Source organism: Punctularia strigosozonata (assembly GCF_000264995.1).
Source record: "Punctularia strigosozonata HHB-11173 SS5 unplaced genomic scaffold PUNSTscaffold_1, whole genome shotgun sequence".
In the NCBI taxonomy this organism is placed as follows: Eukaryota; Fungi; Basidiomycota; class Agaricomycetes; order Corticiales; family Punctulariaceae; genus Punctularia; species Punctularia strigosozonata.
Genome location: NW_006767433.1, coordinates 4,305,695 through 4,328,226, shown reverse-complemented (window position 1 = coordinate 4,328,226; position 22,532 = coordinate 4,305,695). Strand labels below are relative to the sequence as shown.

The 22,532-nt window shown below is 53.1% G+C and overlaps 7 protein-coding genes across 7 annotated transcripts; 5 read left to right on the top strand and 2 right to left on the bottom strand.

Moving 5' to 3' along the window:
* Positions 1-1,133: 1,133 nt before the first annotated feature.
* PUNSTDRAFT_49357 (uncharacterized protein) lies at positions 1,134-3,000 on the bottom strand. Its single transcript, XM_007379490.1, has 7 exons — positions 2,796-3,000; positions 2,556-2,741; positions 2,366-2,498; positions 2,203-2,307; positions 1,848-2,140; positions 1,382-1,795; positions 1,134-1,325 (listed from the first exon to the last, which is right to left on the bottom strand). The coding sequence occupies exons 1-7, from the start codon at positions 2,958-2,960 to the stop codon at positions 1,179-1,181; spliced, it is 1,443 nt and encodes a 480-aa protein (XP_007379552.1). The 5' UTR covers positions 2,961-3,000; the 3' UTR covers positions 1,134-1,178.
* Positions 3,001-8,609: 5,609 nt separating this feature from the next.
* PUNSTDRAFT_41779 (uncharacterized protein) lies at positions 8,610-10,221 on the top strand (the record flags this gene model as incomplete). Its single annotated transcript, XM_007379489.1, has 9 exons — positions 8,610-8,642; positions 8,691-8,880; positions 8,928-8,971; positions 8,996-9,049; positions 9,195-9,353; positions 9,420-9,462; positions 9,527-9,739; positions 9,797-9,907; positions 9,983-10,221. 9 exons carry the CDS (start codon positions 8,610-8,612, stop codon positions 10,219-10,221), a joined length of 1,086 nt encoding a protein of 361 aa, XP_007379551.1.
* A 600-nt stretch (positions 10,222-10,821) lies between these two features.
* On the top strand, positions 10,822-12,891 carry PUNSTDRAFT_96624 (uncharacterized protein). The gene is made up of 8 exons (XM_007379488.1): positions 10,822-11,141; positions 11,201-11,352; positions 11,411-11,546; positions 11,604-12,077; positions 12,128-12,218; positions 12,271-12,438; positions 12,494-12,550; positions 12,607-12,891. Exons 1-8 carry the CDS (start codon positions 11,107-11,109, stop codon positions 12,835-12,837), a joined length of 1,344 nt encoding a protein of 447 aa, XP_007379550.1. The 5' UTR covers positions 10,822-11,106; the 3' UTR covers positions 12,838-12,891.
* A 1,272-nt stretch (positions 12,892-14,163) lies between these two features.
* On the bottom strand, positions 14,164-16,475 carry PUNSTDRAFT_140873 (uncharacterized protein). The gene is made up of 6 exons (XM_007379487.1): positions 16,248-16,475; positions 15,615-16,194; positions 15,498-15,558; positions 14,940-15,438; positions 14,362-14,887; positions 14,164-14,313 (listed from the first exon to the last, which is right to left on the bottom strand). Exons 1-6 carry the CDS (start codon positions 16,403-16,405, stop codon positions 14,239-14,241), a joined length of 1,899 nt encoding a protein of 632 aa, XP_007379549.1. The 5' UTR covers positions 16,406-16,475; the 3' UTR covers positions 14,164-14,238.
* A 53-nt stretch (positions 16,476-16,528) lies between these two features.
* Positions 16,529-17,527, top strand: PUNSTDRAFT_81119 (uncharacterized protein). Its single transcript, XM_007379486.1, has 4 exons — positions 16,529-16,571; positions 16,621-16,669; positions 16,787-16,935; positions 16,993-17,527. The coding sequence occupies exons 1-4, from the start codon at positions 16,569-16,571 to the stop codon at positions 17,035-17,037; spliced, it is 246 nt and encodes an 81-aa protein (XP_007379548.1). The 5' UTR covers positions 16,529-16,568; the 3' UTR covers positions 17,038-17,527.
* Positions 17,528-18,051: 524 nt separating this feature from the next.
* Positions 18,052-20,342, top strand: PUNSTDRAFT_124090 (uncharacterized protein; the record flags this gene model as incomplete). The annotated part of the gene is made up of 1 exon (XM_007379485.1): positions 18,052-20,342. The coding sequence occupies one exon, from the start codon at positions 18,052-18,054 to the stop codon at positions 20,296-20,298; it is 2,247 nt and encodes a 748-aa protein (XP_007379547.1). The 3' UTR covers positions 20,299-20,342.
* Positions 20,343-20,628: 286 nt separating this feature from the next.
* On the top strand, positions 20,629-22,455 carry PUNSTDRAFT_96615 (uncharacterized protein; the record flags this gene model as incomplete). The annotated part of the gene is made up of 12 exons (XM_007379484.1): positions 20,629-20,820; positions 20,854-20,983; positions 21,040-21,118; positions 21,179-21,192; positions 21,248-21,378; positions 21,435-21,522; positions 21,721-21,793; positions 21,852-21,905; positions 21,956-22,069; positions 22,122-22,166; positions 22,218-22,301; positions 22,350-22,455. 12 exons carry the CDS (start codon positions 20,632-20,634, stop codon positions 22,453-22,455), a joined length of 1,107 nt encoding a protein of 368 aa, XP_007379546.1.
* Positions 22,456-22,532: the final 77 nt, after the last annotated feature.

Here is a 22,532-nt window from a genome sequence, read left to right as displayed (position 1 = left end):
AGTCGCGGGACCGCAGATTGGTGCTTCTGGACGACTCAGACTCCCGAATGTTACCTACACCTTTGAGATTATTTTGACAACAGGGGCGGCTTCTGTGTATGCGAAATGAACTCTCGTGGACAATAACGCAATACCATCGAGGTCGGCCCACTGGCAAAACATTCAGGCCCTCTGTAGGAGAGCGCCCCACCGAACCCTTAGCCCACTAGAAGCATCGAAGGACATAGGTACGCAGCCCGAGCCCCAGTCGTCTTCAATGAGTCTCACACGTACTTGGTACTGCAAACGCGCTCAGCGATGGAACGTCTCGCATCGATATCGTCCTCAGCGACCGAAATCACATATACCGTTTAGAATTGCACGCATTTATAGGGACACAATAAGCTCATTTTCCGGAGTATAAACCAGATCCCGAATACTTTTCACCAATTTCGTCCCTGCAGTAGGTGATTCTCCTCAGACAAGGCATCAATGATCAATGTACCCGTACATGCCGAGGCTTCGCCTCCGCAGCTTGTCTGCCGCTTCTGAAACATTGCCGCGACGATACAATTCTTCCTGAAGGGAGTCGCCGCTTTGCCCGTAACGAGCCTGCGGTCCACGGTAGACGTTGCTCACGAGTTTATTCCGGAGAGCTTGCCCGTCGTTTTGCAATGTTCATATCCTCCTGTTCGCAGGGCGACACCTGTCCAAAAGAGCCATCCTTGCTCAATTGTTCATCGATGGTGATACCTCCACGTTGATCATCTCCCTTCGTCCTATGCAGGGCCAAGCCCGATGTGGCCGCTGTCAGTATGAGATGCGGATATGTGCACTGCTTGAAGTTCTCTTCCACGTTCCGGGACCGTGTCAACAAAGGGTGTATTGTCCTGGTCTTTCATGTGATGTACGATCGCGGGGTTCACGGTGATAAAACTCGATCCGTGCGCATGTGTAACTCTATGGCTGCAACTGGTGTTCGAGCCTAACGGACGTTCGTAACCTTGGGACGCTATTCTTTGGGTTAAACGGCTCACTCAGCATAGTGAGACGACGGGAAAAAGACTTGTCCAGCAGTTCTCAACGTAATCGGAGGAGCCCAAGGCGGATAGGCTAGAATAAGGACCAGTCACGTCAACGTTTCTTCCACGAGGTTTTGATTCGAGTCATATCTGACAGAAAACACGCAACCTAGCGTTCTACAATTTGATAATGCGCCTGCTCCTCATGAACCAAGCAGCAGCCGACAATGCCAAGGAATAGCCGACCAGCACAGTCATGGCAGGACCATCGCTCATATACATCGTCGGCATCGTGAGATTGACGAGGCCAGTCGCAAGGTTTGCCTGCATATATAGAGTTCTAGCTCAAAATACATCGAGAAGAAACTGGGAAGACCCACCAGAAGAAAAATCATCAGACCATTGCGATTGATGGCATCCAACAGCGCCGGCGCGCGCACTTCCTCACTATTCTCGGACTGATCCCACACCGGCACCGTGGGCGTCGGTGGGATCTCGAGCCGTGCATATCTGGAGTCATCGCGCGCGTATGCCGGACGCCGGGATGAACTCGACTTTCCAGCTGAGGCATACGTGGATGTTGATGCCCACGCCTGCGGTTCCGGCGTGACACTCCGGCGTACAGGCGATGTCGTCTCGTACCCTTGACCCTGCAGGGAGCCTCTACTTGGGCGAGATCGCGACTGTAACTTGGATAGGGACGGAGGAGAGAAGAACCACATGTCGAGGGCGAAGTAGCCAAGGATGAAGGTCGTGTTATAGGCAGCCACCCAAAGTATATAAGGCAAGTTCGCCTGGCAGGAGTACTTGAGCAACGCAGCGATGTAATGGACTCAGGAACCATACCATTCTGCGACTGACGCCTCCTCCGACACTTGTCCACTGGCACAACCCGAGCAACGTCCACCAAACGATGGCATAGGAACACAGTTCAATCGCGGTCTTCCCGGGTTCTCGCTCCGTCGCTGCCGCTTTGCTGACTACTTTCTCATCGTCATCTTCTGAATCGCTGCTGCTCGCTTTGAGCTTTCCATCATTCGAGGCCTGATTTCGACGTCTTAACTTCCTCAAGAAGTTGGGATCGGGAGGTAGGAGAATGGTACCAAGCGACAAGCCTAGCAGATGTATCGAAAGATAACCTAATCAACGAGTTGGTGAGTTTGTGCGAAGTCTCCTGACAAAAGATGGCAATGGCACCGACCTGGGAGCGATAAGATTCCCTCCTTGTTTGCGCTGATTATACCGATCCTCGGAGCTTCTAGGATGTAATGGGAGCCACCCAGATATGAAAGGGTAGTCTGATGAGCTATGTGAAGCTGTCATTAAACCGACATGGTGGGGCTCTCGGTAATGACAAAACCTGCCTGTTGCAACCAAAACTCCAAGACTAGTTATGGAAAATCTGGCAATCAGAGGGTCCAAAGCGGTTTGTACTACTGGAAGCACAGCAAGAGTAACGAAGAAGTTCCAATGGACGCCATACTCCGAAACGTGTTCCTAGAACCCGCTTCAAGAATTAGCGGGATGTACACCGGTGAGTTGGATGGGACTTGCAGGATAGTCGACTCCTTTGACTAGGACCACCCTGATCAACCCGAGAGCAAGAATAGGGAGTACTTTTCTTGCCGAAGCCATGATTTTGGGCAGAGGGTAGGCGTATAGGTGATCGGGGTTCTTCAGAACGGGCAGGGCTGATACGACGCCTTGAGAGAACACAAATGAGCCTACACCTATGTCCATCTGTTCATGAGAATATGAGCTTAGACTCAGTCTGAAGGTTGACAAAAGCCCCACCAATGAAACGCCGAATGTCTCGCACTTGGCCAACGCGCGGGGAAAGATGGGGAAATCCACAGCCAGAATCGCCAGAGTCGTCATGAGCATCATGTGCGCTCGATAGGTAGTCAATGCGGGCACCATAGGAATGACGTTCTTTTTTGCACGAGTTCTGTCCCCCATATTCCACGCCTCTGGGAGCTGTCCAGCTCGTGCAGTCGCTAGAGTTGAAGGGTCAGGAGAGGAAGGGCGTGATATGGGGGATAGCCCAAGGTTCGACGGTAGAGGTGTGCCCTGTTCAGGTCGTGGTATGAACACGACAACCAATGTGCAGCCCATGAGGATGCAATTGAGCCAAATGATGTGGTCGGCAAGAAACGTCATTGAGAGAAGGAGTGGGATTACGAGGAGGGCGTATTCTGCCCCGAGCCGAGGCACAGGAGAGACAACGGAGAGTTGGCGGGAGCGACATGCTGAGTGAAGTGCAATTGAAGTCTGGACTGTGCATAGTTAACTGACGCGCAACGAGGAGGACGAGATGCACATACCAACGCAGCCAGAGAGACCAGGTTAACATGGACAACGCTAGACCCTGACATCCCCGAGACAAACGCCTCTTTGGACGCCTTGTAATCAGCCATCATATGAGCATGCGCTGGTAACAAATCAAGCAGCCTTTAAGTTTCAAGAGGTAGTCCACCGCCGATGGTGGTGGCGATGACGTGCAGGCTGGTGGTGCTCCAGCGCACCAGTTCCTCTGAGGCTTGAGCATTCTCCCGTCCATGTATAACTTACTACTCTACAGTCATATGAAAGACACGAATATCTCGCTACTCAGGACTGTTTTCATACCATGCACCTGCGCTCTTCAGTACGCGACGCGGAAGCCTCGACGCCTTCTGGACTTGCCCCTTTATGACCGGTTCGGCCTGAAGTTTCAACGGGCATGTGGATTACGTCGGATGCATCAGAAACTTTCTATGACCCTCCACCAATCATACCGGCGCTGACTTGGCACTGTCCGAATACGCTACGCACACGCGTACAGAAAGCCGGGTAGGATGTGAACGCAGCGATCTCTGTCCCGGTACCGAAAACCCGTACTTTATGTGTCCGTCCGGTCTTGTGCGTACTATTCCTCCCGAGGGTGCATCGAACCTCGGATGCCAAAGGATATGACTCTCGACGGACCTTTCATGGTGTGTTGTCATTTGCGTTGTGATTTGTTATCCTGGCCGTGCTATCATGGTCTAGGTTTGTGCGAAGTCACAATACAATCTTGTTCCGTGAGCGCGCCTTTGCCGTAAGCAGAAGGGCTGATTCCCCGTGTAACATCAAAGCTGTGATTCACAGTTACTTCGGCGACTGTGTTCCAGCCCGCGATGGAGATTACATGCTTCTCTTCCCCCCCCCGGCGGGTACTTCTGGTCTATGGCGTGTTGTAGCTTGGACGGATCTCGAATTCGCATCGCCTCGCGCCTCCTTCGACCGTGCTTTAACTGATTTATAGTGGTCACGCTACATGATCAACTCCCTAGCCTTGAGCTTAACGTTGGCAGCCACTATAGCAATTGGCGTTGGGTGCGTACGCCGCAGTCACAGTTTTGATGTCTCGTGCTAACCAATTCACAAGCACGGTCAAAGTGGCTTCATTAATCCCTACCGTGCTGCCCTTGTACTCCACGATCGTGTTTTCCCATCGGCAAGCTGGGGGTGCACGTGAAGAACCCCGGATGGCGGTAGTAACGTTTGTAGTCCGGCAGCAGATGACGGAGAGGTGAACCCGGTGGATCCGATTGCAACATGCGTACATAAGACTGAGTGCCGCGCAGCAGCTTTTGCGGAGGTTCGTCCCAGTTCCATCATCCATCATGACCATGGCTCATAGTACTGGGTTCGCTGTGAGTCCATCAGTGGCAATCTGCCGCACGACTACGCTGGATCAACTTGCTACAGCTCATTGGTCTATGCGGATTGTTATCTGCCTTGTCTTCGTTCGTACTATTGGCATTCACCATGGTACGTCATGAAGCATCCGTGGTGGGGAATTTTGATCCATGTCTCTCGCAGTATTGCCTCGTGTGGAGATCGAGGGGTCAATCACGAGATGCCGGTGTCCGTGGTTTCGTGAAGAGTACCATGGGGAAGTATTTAATGTCGCTCATGGTCGTCGACTTCATACAAGGATGTGCTTTCGCCTTGAACCTCGTCTGGGCGCACCAAGGAAAGGTCAGGATGGACACCATCTGCATTGCACAGGGTTAATAGCTTTCATCAACCGAATTCTCTGCCACTTACATGCGCACAACCAGGAATACTATCGCAGATTGGAGAATTAGGGACAGCTTTGTGGTTTGTTACGTTCTATATTTGCTTCTTCACTCATGTTGACCAGCTTTCCAGGTCTCTCGTCATTGCAGCACAGACGTTCTGGTATGTATGAACTCTACTTTCTCCGGTCAAGCGCCCATCCCGGTTACTGGCAGTGTGCTATTCATCCAGTGGAAACCACCGAGTTGGGCCACACCCATCGTTCTCATAGTTTTCTGGATGTTTGACTTCATTATGCCCTGGATTGGATCCTTCGCTATTACCCACAGGCGGGACTGGTCATTTTGGGGTCCGGCCGGTAAGATGTGCCTGTCTCGCACATCGTTCGAAGTAGTAACATGGTTCCCATCAGGTGCCTGGTGTTGGATCTCAACGAAACACGAAGTTGAGCGTGTACCTTTTGTATATGTGAGCATGAAATGCAGATCCTAATCTGCAAGCTGTCGAATGATGGATCTAAGGTTTGGGTGTTCCTCACCGTTTTCGTCTCCTCTATCCTCTATGGTAGGCAATCACCTATGTAGTCTCACAACCTTCCACGAAAGTGTACTGATAAGCATGACCAGCTCTGATATACCTCAAATACGGCGGCTTCATCGAAATGGACCCGTGTGGCCGACCGAGGGGTTTACGTGGCTGGAAAATGCATGCCAAGTAATTCACATGTTAGTGGCTCATCCAACTTGAGCACCACCGGTGACGAATACGGCGCGGTGTCGCGTCATGGCCACAAGGTTGCAAAACGTCTGATGTGGCTGCCTATCAGTGCGCTACTTTCTATCTGCCAGCCTCGTCGTGGAAGGTGCTGAGCATTGGTTGTCTCAGTTTACCTGATTGTCGTCCTGCCCGTAGCTATATGCCGTATGGGAAGTCTTGCAAGCTGGACTCCCCCCTTTTGGTTTTACATTTTTGCAGGAACCTGCTTCGCAAGCTGTGGTATGATTCGATCTATTGGTGCATGCAATCGAATATTTATGCCATCTCGTGACGCAGGAGTAGCGGACTCGATCCTTTTCCTCTTCACGCGGCACACGCTGATACAAAATATATTGAACTCGTCGAAGCCGACGATAGCGGTACATCTTACAAGACAGCAAATCACCGTTCATGAAGACCAAGATGTTGATCTTATCCAGAGTTCACGCAAAGTAGATTTCGCAGTCAAATTGGACCCTATTCCGAGCAGGAGCGAACTCAATCAGTCCAAGTCGTGGTCGGAGGCACGCCGTAATCTGACAAGTCAAATCCACGGGTCAGATCAGAAAATAGCGAAGTTTGTCTGAGGATGAAGTGCGATCGTGCAATACGCCACGACTCGTAATACGCTGGTGAAATACACTGCGGTCAGTAGTATTGCGTATCATTGCGTATGATGTCGCTGCTTTGCAGACTTATTCGTTTCTCCACGTACAATTTGCGATCACAATATGCGGCCGTGCTGCCTTTCGTAAATTAGTGTAGTATTGTTCGAGACGGTTTCCCTGTGTAGTAGACGTACAGACAAGGGTGATCCGGGTAAACCCATGGCCTATGACCAGGATTCCGTATCCTCGATGATGATGACGCTACGCACTTACTGTGTAATGTGTAATTACGAACTTTGTACCATTATATGGCTGATTATTGATGCTTGCCCGATTGCTGCCAGCACAACTGCATCTGGTACGGTTGCCCAACAGGGTCACGTCAAAAGTCGCGTCGTCGCACTGCGTCGCACTACCTCAGAGCTCCGGGCCGGTGTATGGAAAGCAAGAGTGAGGCTCGGCGAGAAAGGAGATGGGACTTGAGGAAACTGCAAACTGGAATAAGTGGGGCTGGTAAAAGATGGAGACTGGCTGACCGATGGAAGATATACACTGCTAGTATTCATCTGGTGCATATAAGGTGTGCCTGCCATGGGCTGCGTTCCGTGAGCGGGCGGCCACCCTGTTGATAGGGAAAAAGTTAGAGGCCGATGTAGGCATGGCGAATTCGGGTCACAGTTGCACGGCGCTTGCATGGACCTCAAGACTCAGTCGTAAAGAAGAGAAAACACGTATATTGGCCTCATTATATGTGGTACAGCGAGGGTGGAGCAACATGAAACGCCCATTGCAAGCGACGGTGGACCAAGACGACCGCGACGCGTTCAACGTCGGCCGCGTACCGTCACATGATCGTCCAGCCAATTGCTGCGGCAAGTTTCGGCCAGCGTAATGGCGAAACTCGACCCGGAACTCGGGAACTCGCTCGTCCGAACTCGGAGTTATCGAGCTGGACCAAGTTCGAGTGATTTCGATCCGATTCCCGAGTTTACTCGACTCGACAACAACACTAGAGGCAGTGCGACTCAGTGCGACGACGGGACTTTTGACCTGACTCTGTTGGGCAACCATAATCTGGTCTGCATATGCACAGCGACGATTTGGCGACGGTGACAGCAAGTGACAGATTGTGATCGAGCCAGGTACAGCGCCATGAACAAGACCACTGCTTGGCAGGGCCCACGATCTAGTCAGATCTTGGCGACGTACGTAGCTTTAACGCCTGCCAGCACTCAAGCGATATCTTCGAATTTTAAAGCTTCGTGGCTGGAGGCGGTAGAGCAGCTCATGAGTCGCGATGTGATTAGGTAGGCGCGCATCTGCTTGTTGATATTATTGCACACACTGACACAACGGTTATATGACGGACAGGCCGCCCATGCATGGCCTTGGGCCAGACCAGCGACACTTCTCGTATGGTCACATGCATGACATTGATCTGGCGAAATAGAAAGACCGCTCGCCATGTTCCCAGCCAAAGCCAGCTTCGGACCTTGAAGTCCACGACAACGCATCGTTCCTCCGACGACCGATTCGGACTAGCACCTGCGTCCCAGTGTCGTCGCAAAGGAGTTCTGATGGACTTGCCTCAACTCGACTTTATTCCGAACCTTTGGATCTATGCCAAGCTTCAGCTTCGCTATAATAATAAACAACAATGGACATAGACGCCACTGAAGGACATCGAGCGGCACGCCATGGTCACGAAGCAGGTATCCCGATATTAGCCTAGCACTTCTTTGCCACTCGTCAGCCATATGAGGCTGCACGAAGGCGAGGAACCGAGTAGTTATAGGCTGCTGTCTGTGTGATCGAGCCACATTCAGCCACGATCAAGAAGGCAATCTCGTCGCTGGTTCCTCCACTTGATCCCCATCGCTATCTTTACTACCGCTTCGGAGCGCTGAGAGCACGCGCACAAGAAAGCATACTATTGGTCTGCCCCAACATTCCATAAATGCTGAGACGTATAATCTCCCAATCCGCTTTTTCTCTCAAAAGTTGACACCGTGACGCCTAGTCTCCTTGCGGTGATCGTCGCCGGCCGTTTGAAGCGTCGTCCGAGTTTGCCTCAAGGACGATGGCCAGTGCCCACCATGCTGGCTATGCGGTAATCAAAGTTCTCGGCGGGTGCAGGACCAGCTATGCTGAGAGATTATGCGTGTAGCTCATTGGTATCGCGGGACTGATATCTGCGATGTCTTCGTTGACACTGCTGACGTTTATTGTGGTATGCTGATTCTACCATGAAGTTGCGGTCTGCTCATCATTGCAATAGTATTGTCGTGTCTACGGCTCGGGACGGAAAACCCTGGACGAGGGCGTTCGAGGGTTTATGAACAGCACGATGGGAAAATACTTGATATCGCTCATGGTCGTGGACTTCATCCAAGGATGTGCATTCACATTGAACTTCCTCTGGGCACGACATGGACATATCAACGTGGATGGTGTCTGCGTTGCACAGGGTGGGTCAGTTTCATCCATAGGATCTTCCGCCGCTTATCTTCTGTAGCGATACTCTCGCAGATCGGAGACTTGGGAATTGCTCTGTGGTGCGTGAGTCTACGATACACCCGAAAGGTTACCCTCGCAAACACCGACCAGGTCCTTCGTAATTGCAATGCATACTTTCTGGTACGTATGTATAGCCTTCCTTGTCGTTCCACTCTCACGTCGAGTCGCGGTAGCGTTCTCTTTATTCAATGGAAGCCACCGACCTGGACCACACCCGTCGTCCTCTGCGTTTTCTGGACATTCGATATCATGATGCCATTCATAGGCTCATTCAATCTCGATCGAAAAGGGAGACGTTGGACCTTCTGGGGAGAAGCTGGTAGGATTTAATGCTTTGGCACAGAGGTACTCTCTCGACGGAATTTCAGGTGCCTGGTGCTGGATATCGTCGGACTATGAGGTTGACCGCGTGCCTTTCTTATACGTAAGCATAACGTCTCGTACACAAGTCGACCGGCTTCGAATGTGCTAATTTCCGAGTATGTGTTAGGCTTGGGTTTTCCTCACCATTTTCGTTTCTTCGATCATTTATGGTGTGATGCTTCATCTTGATGACCGCTTGGTTGAGAATTAACCCATGCCTACCAAATTGTCCAGCTTTGATCTACCTCAAATTCTCTGGTTTCATCGGGATGGACCTGCGGGGGCGACCTACAGGCCTCTTCCAGTGGACGAAGTGGACGACTCCATCTACGCGACAAAGTATGATGCATATTGGTGGATCGACCGGTCATAGTTCAGGCAGCGGCGACGGCTCTGTATCTCACCATGCTCACACTGTCGCGAAACGTTTGATGTGGTTGCCCATCAGTGCGTTGCTGTTTGTATCACCATGTATTGAGAACGTCTGAACGTGGACTCTGGTAGTCTACATGGTCGTCGTCATTCCCGTGGCCATATGTCGGATCGGTAGCCTTGCTGGATGGGAACCTCCATTCTGGTTCTTCGTCTTCGCCGGGATCTGTTTTGCCAGTTCTGGTAAGCATAGGATTGAATCAGCTTTTTTCCCCTTTATTCTATACCGTTCTCATAATAAGATCCGTCTGTTTGTAGGAACCTCGGACTCGATTCTGTTTCTCTTCACGAGACATACACTCATCCAGAATGCATTGCACAAGCCGAGGACAGCCACCGCGGTTCATATAACAAGGCAGCAGATCACCGTGTGCGATGACGACCAAGAGGATGCTCGCAGCCCCCGCAAGGTGAATTTCCCTGTCGAGTTGAATTCCATCGAGAGCAGGGATAAGCACGACCAACTATGGGAGAATTCAAGCGATACCCCAGGGTAAGCAGCCATCGTCGGGACTCGGGCAAAGCGGCGAAACAGTTTGTATAGCGGTAAATGTACCATATTTCTATTGTGTTGTTTCCGCTGCTGTGATCCGTCAATTGACGTGTGTGCTGTTCACGGTGGAACAAGGTTTCGCTCAGGCGATAGCCTGAGTATAACTGTCCCCTGATTCTTCGCGTATGCGGCTGGCGGCCGCAGCTATCGGCTCCGGTGCTCGTCTCGGTGCTTGTGACATACTCCACGCATTGCTTGCATAACAAGACGCCATTGATTACAGCAGTGCATGTGAGTAACAGGAGTTCCTATGGTCTCCTCGACCGCGGGGCAAACACAGGATATGGTAGGCTGAAGCTGGTGGCATGTGATCGCGATTTGTTGCGCCGTCCTGCTTATGCCGGGATAGTTGTCGGCGACAGGCCGCTGCGGCAAGACTCGGCTCAGGCGCATTCGAGGCGTAGTGGCTGTGCTGGGCATTTTGCTCCTCCTTCTTTTGCCTTCCGATCGTGCCCGAAGCGACGATGTCGGGACTCGCCGGGGGTGCTGGGGCCCAGCTGCAATATTCACCGCTTGCCGAGAGCGCTGCGACGACCGATCTCAAAAGGTCTGCCACCCACGCATAATCACCTTCGCTTTTCTGCCGTGAAAACGGCCTCGAACGGGCCATTGCCTGGCCTGAACACCGTGCACGCTCGTGACTCGCAGGGGTCCATGCTGTGGATTCTGACGATATCTGGCTCTGAACCCGGTGCTGATAGTCTCGTCTGGTCCTAATAGACGATCTGGCTCTGAGCAAGAAGATGACGACGGCAGCAATGGCAAGAAGAACGGGAAGGGCAAGCGTCGCAAAGTGAATCATGCGTGCCTATACTGCCGAAGAAGCCACATGACATGCGACGAAGGTCGACCTTGTCAGCGATGGTGCGCATCTACAGACACTACAACAAACTGGGACAGCATGTTAATGCATATGCATCCAGTATCAAACGCGAGATTGGGCATCTGTGCCACGATGAGCCACGGCAATCATCGTCGCGTTCGGGCGACAAGTCGACCCCTATCCCATCCACTGCCGCGACTCCGGGCACGGCTACACCAACAGCCAATGGAAATGTGTCCAGGACGCTTTCTGGTACCCGATCCTTCTGATTGGTCAGGAGCTTGTCCTGACCCTCGTGGTCTGTCGACAGGCACAACAATGTATAGTGCATCGCCGATGCAATCGGCGATGCCTTCGTCATGGATGTCAAACGTCTCGACGCAAGGGCAGAGCTCGAGGAACACACTACCATATCAGCCAGAAACAGGCGAATTCTCAGTACTCAGGCAAGTCCATCCTGGCTGCTGACACCATGCCCCCCTTTCGCTTACCATGACAAACAGCAACTTTCTCGAGACCCTCGACGAAAGGTCCTTCTTCAATTCCGTCGGAAACCCACCCACCGTCGGCCCACCAACTCTCGTCAACGGCGCCTCCTTCTCTTCCGCTCCTCTCAGCACATCTCCAACCGCTAGCTCGGTCATCCCCGGGCCTCTGGAATCATCACCGACACAGCCATCGCCATCTTTGACCAACGCCACCACCGCACAGACACCTACATCTCTCAACACCACTTCAGACACAACTGTGATCAAAGTCGAGGATGATCACCCGCACACGGAGGCTACTCCGGTGGAGGCCATCTTGCCAGCGGCCACCAAAGCCGAGCGGTTCTTGCTCACTGCGGCGGACCAGGAGGATGGCTCGCGGGATCAGCGTCTGAGCAAAGTGATCAGGAGCAAGTACGAAGCTGGCCTGTTGAAACCATACAACTATGTCAAGGGCTATGCGAGGTTATCACGGTGGATGGATCGAAAGTATGTGGGATAATCCTTCGGAACCAAGCAAACCAAGTGACCATATGTAGTGTATCTCAGGAGTCGAAGCAGGCGATACTGCAGCCTCTATCAATCGTCAGACCGAAGTTTCGAGCTATTGCTCAATCCCTAACGGATATCGTATGTCATCTTGCATGCGGGATCGGCAGAGACTAAGTCATCACATCTTCAGGATCTTGTCTTCATTGAAGAGGCGTTCGAGCGGCTCCTGCTCGATTACGATCGAGTCTTCTCTGCAATGGGGATTCCCGCCTGTCTCTGGCGCCGTACCGGCGAAATATATAAGGGAAACCGAGAGTTCGCAGAACTTGTCGGTGTGGACGGGTATATGCTGCGTGACGTGGGTTTACTTTTCCGTATCACAAAGACCTGCTTTGACGTAGATGTGTTTGCAGGGCCGACTTTGCATCTACGAACTTATGGCTGAGGATTCAGCGGTAAACTATTGGGAGGTCGGTGCTCAAGGCAGTCTTCCACGTGTTGATCGGTCCCAATGACTCACACACAGAAATACGGTCACGTTGCTTTCGACTCAAAGCAGAAAGCAGTGCTCACATCCTGTGTGTTGCGATATAAGCCTTTACTCGCCCCGCCATCGATGTCGACGAAGAAGCTGCTGGATGCGGACATGATGCCGCCGCAGGAGGAGGGTCTCATCAACTGCTGCTTCTCGTTCACAATCCGGAGAGACACAAGCGGTATACCGAGCATGATTGTTGGTAATTTTATAAGATGTTAATTTTAGGATTATCTATCTGGATATATTGATTGAATGTACAAGATTTCTTCGCGTTACGCTGCTCCGACTGGCAAGGCTATTTGGTCCTCTCCCCTTGACAGAGGCAGGTTCGGGGTCCTCATCACTGACTATGCACGTATCAGGCACACATAAGGCAAACAATATCACGGAGGATAGCATGATCGGCTTGGGACATTCGAAAGCGAGCAACATGGCAGCATATTCAACCCACACAGAGTCCCTCCTAGCAGTTGGATAGGCACTAATGGGTACAAAGTTGCAGGTCATCCCGCCTGGGATATTGCGCCAGGGTAGCAGCATTCTCAGCAGCAAGGAGCCAGGGATCCTGGCATAGCTTAGCCGCTGTTGGCCTTGACTCCGGTTACTATTGCAGGATTTTTCACATGAAGCACAGGATACCAGCATTATCTTCGCCATGAAGGCGTGTCTCCAACGACTCCAGCGAGCGTATGGGGAGTATCTTCACGGGACTGGATCCACCGGCCATCGGACTTGGAATAAAACCGGTAATTGAGATCCTTGTGCAGTGAACGCTCGAGAAGAGTGGGCGGAGGTGGACCCCTGATGGCGACCATGTCCCGAAGATGAGCATGATCCGTTTCTTGGCCGGTCTTCAGCCAAGCTGCGAAGGCATTCGAACGCTGCTTTCTCGCGGGCTATGCTAGAGTTACGTATGCAGACCTCGAGCGCCACATACTTGTGATCCCTGATGTTCGGAATGAGCTGTGGGGTATAATGGCGACTCGATGTGCTTTCAACGTACTGCAAATCGCGACATGATCAGACTGTAGCTGAACTTCCGTAGCCAAGCTAGGACAGAACTTGATATCGAGACTGGAATAGTTGGCCGATTCGCACGTTGTAGAATATCTCTGGGCTATACCAGGGAAATGTCTCTCCCTGTATCTTGGCAGAGGACTCCAGGAGAGCAAAACCAGTGGTAGCAGGAACGCGAGGAGGGGACATTGCTCGTATGGTCTGGCGGATCCAGCTGCGGAACATAGTCTTGGCCAATATAGAGTAGTACGACGCCAGCGAGCTTTAGACTTGATCTACTTGGCGTATGCGAGCGGAGGATGTCAGAGGAAGAGCCACCGACGCGTGCACTGAACTTGTAGGCGCAGGCTTAGCCACACCGAAGTGCTTTTTGAAGATTTGGGCATTGCACATATATCAGCACAACAAGCCTCTAGGTTGGTATGTGCTATACACACCCTGATATTTCACTGTCATTGGTCGCCAACGTCCCCCAGTCGGTCTGGTTAGTAGAGAGAGAAGACTCTGGAAGACATATACCACCGACTCGTTTATGTAGAATTAACAGAATCCAAATAGATATCCAGCATACATATGTAGTGCGCTACAGAAAGCGAAAGCTGATCAACTAAACCGGCCTCCAAACTCTCCGAAAATGATGGCAGATAACGTCGTAACCTCAGCTACATTGGAGACTTGCTACAGAACAGTTAGTAAGATGCTGGAAGATATGTTGGGCATACGTACATCAACCAATTCGTTCGGTAAAGAGGTCAATGCCAGGTTGCTCCATCTCGCCAGACCTGGGAGCATGCCTGCTAACCGTACCTGAATAGCCTCATCCTCTGCGATCTGCGTACTTTTGTCTCCGAGATCCACTGGAAGATTGACGTCCCGAAAAATACTCCGTTCGAGCCCAGTGAACAGCACTTCCGTGGCCCGGTCTAGACAGAGTTCCAACACACGTGCAAAATCCGGGCCTGCGAGTACTCGCTTCGTCTCGGACAAGAGATCGTCGAAAGCAGGCTCTAGATCAGTGTGGAGTTGCGGCGCTGGATATAGCGGAGGGTCAGGAGTAAGGTCGGATAGGGAGGTGGGCGGGAGCAGGGAGGCGGACATGGAGGGTAATGACGATAACGAGGATTCGGAGGCGGAAACAGTGAGCTCGCGAGGCGGTAAGCCGAGCGGCGCCGGTGGTGCCACTCGAATGCCGCCTTTGGTGAGCACGTGGTGTAGCATTTCCGTGGTGGGTGGTAGGAGTGTTGAGAGGAAACTGCAGAGTACAGTGAGGACACTGGTATGCGCTGAGAAAATATCGCACGAACTTTATCCTCCTCTCTGTGCCTTCGAATGTCACCTCGTGCTCAACACGTCGACGTACATCATGAACCAAACGGTGAAGTTCCATTGCCGTCATCTGAGTCTTCAGGGACACCGGAGCGAAAACTTCTTCCACCGCTCTTCTCGCGCGCTCGCCAACGTCCTTCCATCCTACATGCAGGATCCACCAACTCAACGTCAAAAACATTCTCTCAGTCTCTCCGTCGACGCTCCCATCTACGTCTCTCGTCTCCTCCTCTTCGGCCAACGCTAATGCACCTCCTGACATCCAAGGCAAGCCAATATCGCCACCGAACCACAGATGCAAAGCCAGGCCGATTCCGGGTTTAAGGAGATGTCGTTCCTGTTCCCTCCGACGTTCTTCGCGCTCTGAGCGTATGACACTTGCAATGTATCTTCTGCGGGCGAGTTGAGTGAGTTGGACATGCGTGAAGAGCGCAAGAAGGGTCGAAGCGTAAAGGACGGTGAGGGTGCGGGTGAATGCTGTGAGAGAGAAGAGTGTGTCGTTAGTGTCGAGGATAGTGGAGGTGCAAAGTCCATACTAAGCATCTTGATCTCCTTCCAAAGCTCAGCTTTAGTACGCGTGTTCGTGCTAGGCGGATGCTGCAAGCTGGAATCAGCACACGCATGTACGTCCATACCTAAAGATATGCACCGACCTCGTTCGCGTCACCAATCGCCGAGCTGACGGCGGACGTCGACAGGGAGTCAGGCAGGGACTGTGCTTGTGACGCACGTCCAGATGATCCTGCGGCAGACGAAGCAGATGTTGGTGAATGCCGCGAATCGGGATTGGCGCTGCCGGTAAACTCTGTAATCCAGCTGCGCCCTGTATCACCCATACTGGATTGGCCAAGACTAGCGTCAAGGAATGACGAGCCTGTCAGAGACCCTGGCCCGGGTTCATCAGGACGATCAGGAATAGAAAAGCTTGACATGGACATGGTAAGTGAAGTTGAGCGGGATGGAGCTTGGCTGCCAGACAGCTCCTGATCTGACGCCGTTCTTGTACTGTGATCTGGTTCGGTAGAAGGCGCCGTGGGCATTTGTATTTCAATTGGCAGCGGTGCTGGGTCACTGGGAGCAGCTTTCGGTGGTTTGGCTTTGGCTTTCGACTGTAGCTCCGCAGTGAGAGTCTCTACATCCATGCCATCCAGTATTTGAGAGGCAAGTGTCGGCATTAACCCCATGATCATATAGGATGCGTCTTGCTGGTTCTGTTCGAAACGTCTGCGTAGGCTGCCCAAGACATGGCGTGAACAATCATGACATTCCGCAAGCTCAGGACGTACTTCTCCCTCGCGTTGCGTTCCTGGACCATCCGGTCTCGTAGCTCGGATACGCTTTCAGCAACATAGGACCCGGCTAGGTAGACGCCGGCAACGACGCCTCCGGTCCTGAGCAAGCCCTGACGGCGTTCATACACGTAATCTCCTAGTCTTCTGAGCATAATCGCATTGGGAGGGGTCCAGGTGGTGGGCGTAGCATAAGACCGTCAACTGAGTGCCCGCCGAACACTTGCGGGAGGCGCGTAAGAAACACGAGGAAGAGGTGAGCGAATCCCGTGCACAGCGCAACCGCAACTTGTGCTTCGTCCACATCCAACATATAGCATGGTTCGTTCACTCTTCCAGATTCGCTACTCCATTCCAACTGTATCCACAGGGAGGTGGAGCACGGTACCCTTATCCCAAACACGTCTGGTCTCCAGCCGGTGCGTTTACCAGGATAGCTTGCCGTTTCTTCCCGCTGAACGTACATTCGTCGTCTGGTCTCGATTCTTGGATTTCTTGCGCCTTCATCCATGACCTGCACACCTTTGCACACTCAGGAGGCTGGTGGGCGCGCCCCTCAAACTGGAAGACGAACACTGCCATCACCGCTGGCGGAATTGCGGCCATCGTGCTTGCGACATGGAACATTAGCAAGGACAAGGAATGGAGAGACGTGGAACCTTCGAAGCCCATTCCGTCCATGAACGTGAGTGTACTACGCGAATCCTCGGGTCTCATGCTCAACGCTCAGCAATCCGTTCAGTGGACTAAACAATATAAGGATAGGGCGAAGTCGAGCGATTCATGAGTTGTACCATGTTCGCAACATTGCGATCATAGACTCGAGTAAACACGTTGACCTGTTCACTGCGCCGAAGCCGAAGATGCGAACGGCCGGGCATATCTCGCTACGGCTCGAACATGTTACTGTCCCTTGACTCACATCGGTAACCCGACGTGAAGCTGAATACTCTCCTCAACCACAGGGCCCTGGAGATTGTGATTGCCAAAGGTTGACCTCAGCGAGAGTGGAGCAGAGACTCCTGTATCTTGGCTGTGACGCCCCTTGTCCGGATATTGAATCTTCGGCAAGTACAAAGTCGTTGCTCACTTGTGTTGGTGTGCACGTCGCTGTGATATAGCTACGGACTTGGTCTTCTTACAGATGCGCTGACGTTGCATTGTCGTTCGTTCTTCGAGAGGGATGCTTACTAGAGCTCGGCCCGGTCTTCCTGACTTCGCTTTTAGACTGGTTTCGCGCGTTTATCCGCTCAAGCGACCGAACATCTAGATGGACCCCTTCGACCTACTCTAGGTTGGTCATAATCCATGGCAAACTATCCCGTTGAGCTCGCCAACTTTTCTGTCATCAAATTTTACGCTCGATCGACGGTATTTCTGCCTTGCATCCATTGGAAGTCGTGCGAGATGAAACTTCTTCATTGGTGTCGCGTGGTTATCGTCCCTCGGAACAATGCAAATCACCGCCCGGGGCGAAGTGAAGACCGCATGCCGGAGCCTCGTGTTTACCACTCAGGTCACAGCTGTTCATGTTGGTGGATCCTGTACGCTCCCTGCCCCTCCAGCACCCCAGTCTGGATTCATGATGGAGGTTCGGCCACGCCAACGCGGGTCGCAAGATGCTTCCTCCAACGCGCACAGTTAGTGCTTACCCGGCGCCAGTGCTTATATACGGTGCATGAGGGACCGAGCATAGATCCCTCCCTCTCCCACTCAGGTTAGCTTCGTACGTCCGTTGGTCTTTGTCGCATAATTTCCCCACTCTAACCTTCGCCTGCAGCCGCCGGTTCGGACAAGCGTCATGGCCTCCATCATAGACTTTGAGCCACCCACAAATGATATCCGTCTCTCCCCTCCTTTCACCCGAAATCCCTCGTACCGCAACCCCCACCCTCGTAGTCCGTCACAGCAGCAGCGGGCGCCGCATCAGCAACACTACCGTCAGCCATCTGCCAGCAGCAACGTTACCTGGATCCCTCCCTCGCGCTACATGCGCCAGCCTGCACAACCTCCACCTGCCTCGCCCATTCCCGTGCCACCGCCGGCGCATACCGCTCGCGGCTACGCAGAGAGCAGCTACGGATACGGGCCGGACGCGGACTATCGGTCGCCGCTGAGACGCCAGCAGAGCCCTAATCCGTACGGATACCGAGGCCAAGAAGCTGAGCGACTAGAAGTGGCGAGGGAAATAATAGAAACAACAGATACAGTGGACGACGGCGACGACGTCGAACTGCAGACCAAGCTGCCTCACGCGCAAGGACAAGGGCGCTTCATCGGAGGATTTCTAGCCAGTATACGTCGTCCCTTCGGTCGATGGATGGGTGGGCCACGTCCGCGCCCCCACATTGGAACGGGGCTACCCACCCCGCCTACTTCGCCCGGTCGCGATATGTCTCCGCAGCCGCAACCCATAGAGAGCATGATGGCGCAAGCTCGCGCGCAGCAACAGCAACAGCCCTCGCCCATGAACTCGCCCTCCCGTGACGTGGAGCCGCTGCAAATCCCGCGCAGGGGCATGGTCCCTGTTCGCCAGATGACAGCCGATACCATGGATACGGCACTGACGTTGCCGAGATACTCGGTGCACCCGCCGACGCCGACAACCGCTCAGCGAGAACTCGAAGAAGCTCGGGAGCGCCATCGCGCACAGCAGGAAGCGCGTGCCCGAGAGCAACTCCACGAACAGCAGCAAGCGCCTCAGGTTGAGGGCGCTCCGCAAGCCGCAGACGGCGAACACGAGCGCTACGTTACCTATGTTGCAGTAGAATCGGACGCGGATGGTCGATCGGCGTTGCTCGCACCTCCGATGTCCCAACGTTCGCCATCGCACAACTCAAGAGGCCCGTCGGATCATCCTGCTATAGCCGAACAGGATGAAGACGAGCACGAGACGGAACGTGCTCCATCCGCTGCAGGTAGTCGTCATTTAGCAGAAGGGCCGGACGGTGATCGGTCTATCCCAGCTGCCACGTCGCCTCCGCAAGAGAGTAGGCCGCAGGAGGATGAGCTGCCGCGTAGCCGCGATGTCCTCACCAGGTCTCCAACAGCGTTGTCAGCAATGTCCCCTGCCCCGGACGCTGCGCGTAGTCCAGTGGGCTCACCTCGTTTGGCGGGGCAAGTCGCATCACCCGTGTTCGTCGAACCCCAACCGGCCTCCGACTACGACAAGATGTCGTCCGCGTTCCATACTGCCCCATCCGAGTTTTCGACATTCGCTTCCTACTGGGATCGGGTCCAGCAATTTTTGCACGAGCTCGCCGATCTCCCGTGGATGTCTACACGCGTTACAACAGATTTCATACCCAGCGACAACCCACGCAGCCGGTACGAAAAGTACCGGCTGCGGCATCATCCGCAGAATATGGTCGAAGCAGGAGTGCCACCCGACTCTTGGTATGCGCCAGCTAAAGGCCATCGGGACCTCGACCTCCTGGAGGGTGGTCCAGCGCCTAGATACGAAGATGGATACCCATATGGAGCAGGCTCGAGCATCAGCCCCGCCATGGCTATGGCTACCAGATATCGATCGGCGCCGCTGTATCCAAACATGTATCCTGGACAGCACCCATCTTCGCAGGTTGTTGGACTCTCCGGGGAATACGCATCGCCCGAGCAACACCTTCATCGGATGGCATCCGGATATGGCTCGGCGCGGTCACCCCCTCGCACACGGTTCTCCCTGATGCGCGACGAGAGCATATACTCCAATGGCGGGCGAAGCCAGGACCATGTGTGGGGCAGCCCGCGGTCCGACAGGTCGGTTCCGACGATCACAAGGGCACGTTCCCCTGCTTATCCAGTCGGAGGTGGGGGACACCAGAACCAGGGGCGACAACCACCTACATCTCCATCAGGGTCTGCGCTTAGGGACCGGTTCAGTTTCCACCGTCGGTCAGAAGCAAGCGGCGGTAGAAACTCGGTCTCGTGGTATAATCTTGGCAGCGGCCGTCCCAGGAGTGGAGCTTCATCCGCCGGGCAGGAGTTGGAGGGACCGTTGAACATGATGTCCATAGTCTCGGGCAACGGCGTGCAAGCCACGCAATGAACGACAGACACTCGGCATTCCCAAAGGACGTGGGGGTATACGGGACGCCGCTTATTAAGTTATGTTCCGTACTTGACATCGTACGAAGAGCCTGAGTTTATAGTCGGTTTTTCTGAAAAGACGTGTATTTCACATTATTTTGCGGCGTTATTCCAGTCATCTGCGAAGGTGACATCGGAATGGCAGTCCAAGGAGCCCTTCGCCATCTTGACCGAGCCCCTTTAGAGATAACGTGACTTAGGCAGCTACGCGACGCGCTTATATATACCGCGTCGCCCCTAATAACCTTGAATATACTAACCACGGAGCCTTCCTTCTTCTTGGGCCCGTACTATGCCTCAAACCACCCGGAAAAAGGGCAACGCGACGAAGAAACAGGAGTCTGAAGCCTCCGCCACGGACTATGAATTCGAAGAGGAAGCGGAGCTAGACAGTGACCACTTGGACTTTGACGACCGTGACGCGTCGATCAAGCCCAAAAAGCGCAAGCGTACCGCTCAAGCGAAGGGCAAGACGGGGACAGTCTACTCTGCCCGCACAAAGCGCGCCAGCAAGAGTGCATCACCCGGCAAACGGAGGAAGACCAAAGGAAGCCGTGGCGATGACTCGGAGGAGAGCGACTCTGATGATACTCAGGAGGTTGTAGGACTTGTTGTTCAAGCGCCTAAGACTGGCAGGGGCTCGTGTTCAGTTGCATCTCTTCGTCGAACATTCGCTAAGTAGTTTATATTTGATGTACAGTTCCACCCGGCCAAATTTCCCAAAACACGCTCTCCTTCCTCAGTCAGCTTGCAAAGCCCGAGTGCAATGATCGTGAATGGTGAGCATACTACATCGCTTGGGCCTATTCGCTTTGAGCTCACCAACGTACCTATTGTAGGTTCAAGCTTCACGGTATGTTCCGCGGCGCTTACCCGCTACTGCGCGCCACAACGTGCCTATCCCTTAGAACCCGTATACCGGCTCGCTGAAGCAGAATGGAAGGCATTTGTTGAGGAGTTTACGAACGTCTTGATTGAGGTGGACCCTCACATTCCCGTCCTTCCGCCCAAAGACGTCATTCATAGAATATATCGCGATGTGAGGGTGCTATCTTCATGCAAGATACAACGACTGACATGGATCATGATGTTCAGGTCCGCTTCAGCAATGATAAAACGCCGTACAAGAAAGGATTTTCAGCTTCCTTCTCCCGCAGCGGTCGGAAAGGGATCTTTGCTGGTTGTTAGTTGCACATCTTTGGAGACGTTTACGTTTGTTCTGACCGCGCGTCGTTTTCACTTACAGACTTCGTGTGAGTGAAGCTGTACGCGAGCTGCCAAAATATCCGTTGACGTCACTGGCGACTGATGTTCAGTGGAGGTAAGGATGCCATGAACCCTTATCAGCAATAAATTGTAATGTAATTGACGTCGCCTGCAGTTCAACCCGGTGGCGAGACTCTAATTGCAGCCGGGACGTGGTGTCCTGGCAAGAACGAACTTGCCACTATTCGGTACGTGTAATCCAGTCACGCTACTGTGAATTTCAACAACGTTGACGCTCACATGCAGGAGCCACATACAGCGGTCTCCGAAGCGCCTACGTCGGGTGATATCCGACCCAGAGTCCGTTTCGTTCATCGTGAAACATCGTTGCACTGATCGTATGTCCGTAGATTCGTGCAGTACTTCGGGGAACCCAAGCCACACCCTCAGGGAGAAAGGCGCAACATTTTCGGCATGGACGACGAACTCAAAGTGGCACCGAAAGGTATCGCCAAGGATCATCCGTGTGTCCTACAGCTTGAATGGCCGCGCACGCTTCTCTAAACCTCGTTTTAGGGATATTGACCTGCTCAAATGCCGCTCTTTCGCGGTGATCCATAAGTGATTGTCAACTTCTTTGTACCCGTGATAGTTCTCAACGTCCGAGGATAGGTTTCTCGATAGCGAAGTGCTTGCCCCAGACTTCAAGACACGACTTGCCAAGGTAGCCAAGGTTATGCAACCATTCGTCCATCTGTGAGTTCACGGAAAGATTTGCGAGATATTCGCTCAACGTAGCTACAGACTGAACGATATGATGACACTGCCCACGGACGATGACGATACCGATGACGACAATAGCGAAGGAGACGATGCCGCCGAGGATGATGCAGGCACCGAGGACGCGTAGCGATAGCCTTCCGATATCGTGCATTGGGTTAATTATGCAGATATCTTATTTGAGAGGATCAATGCAATCCACTGTAC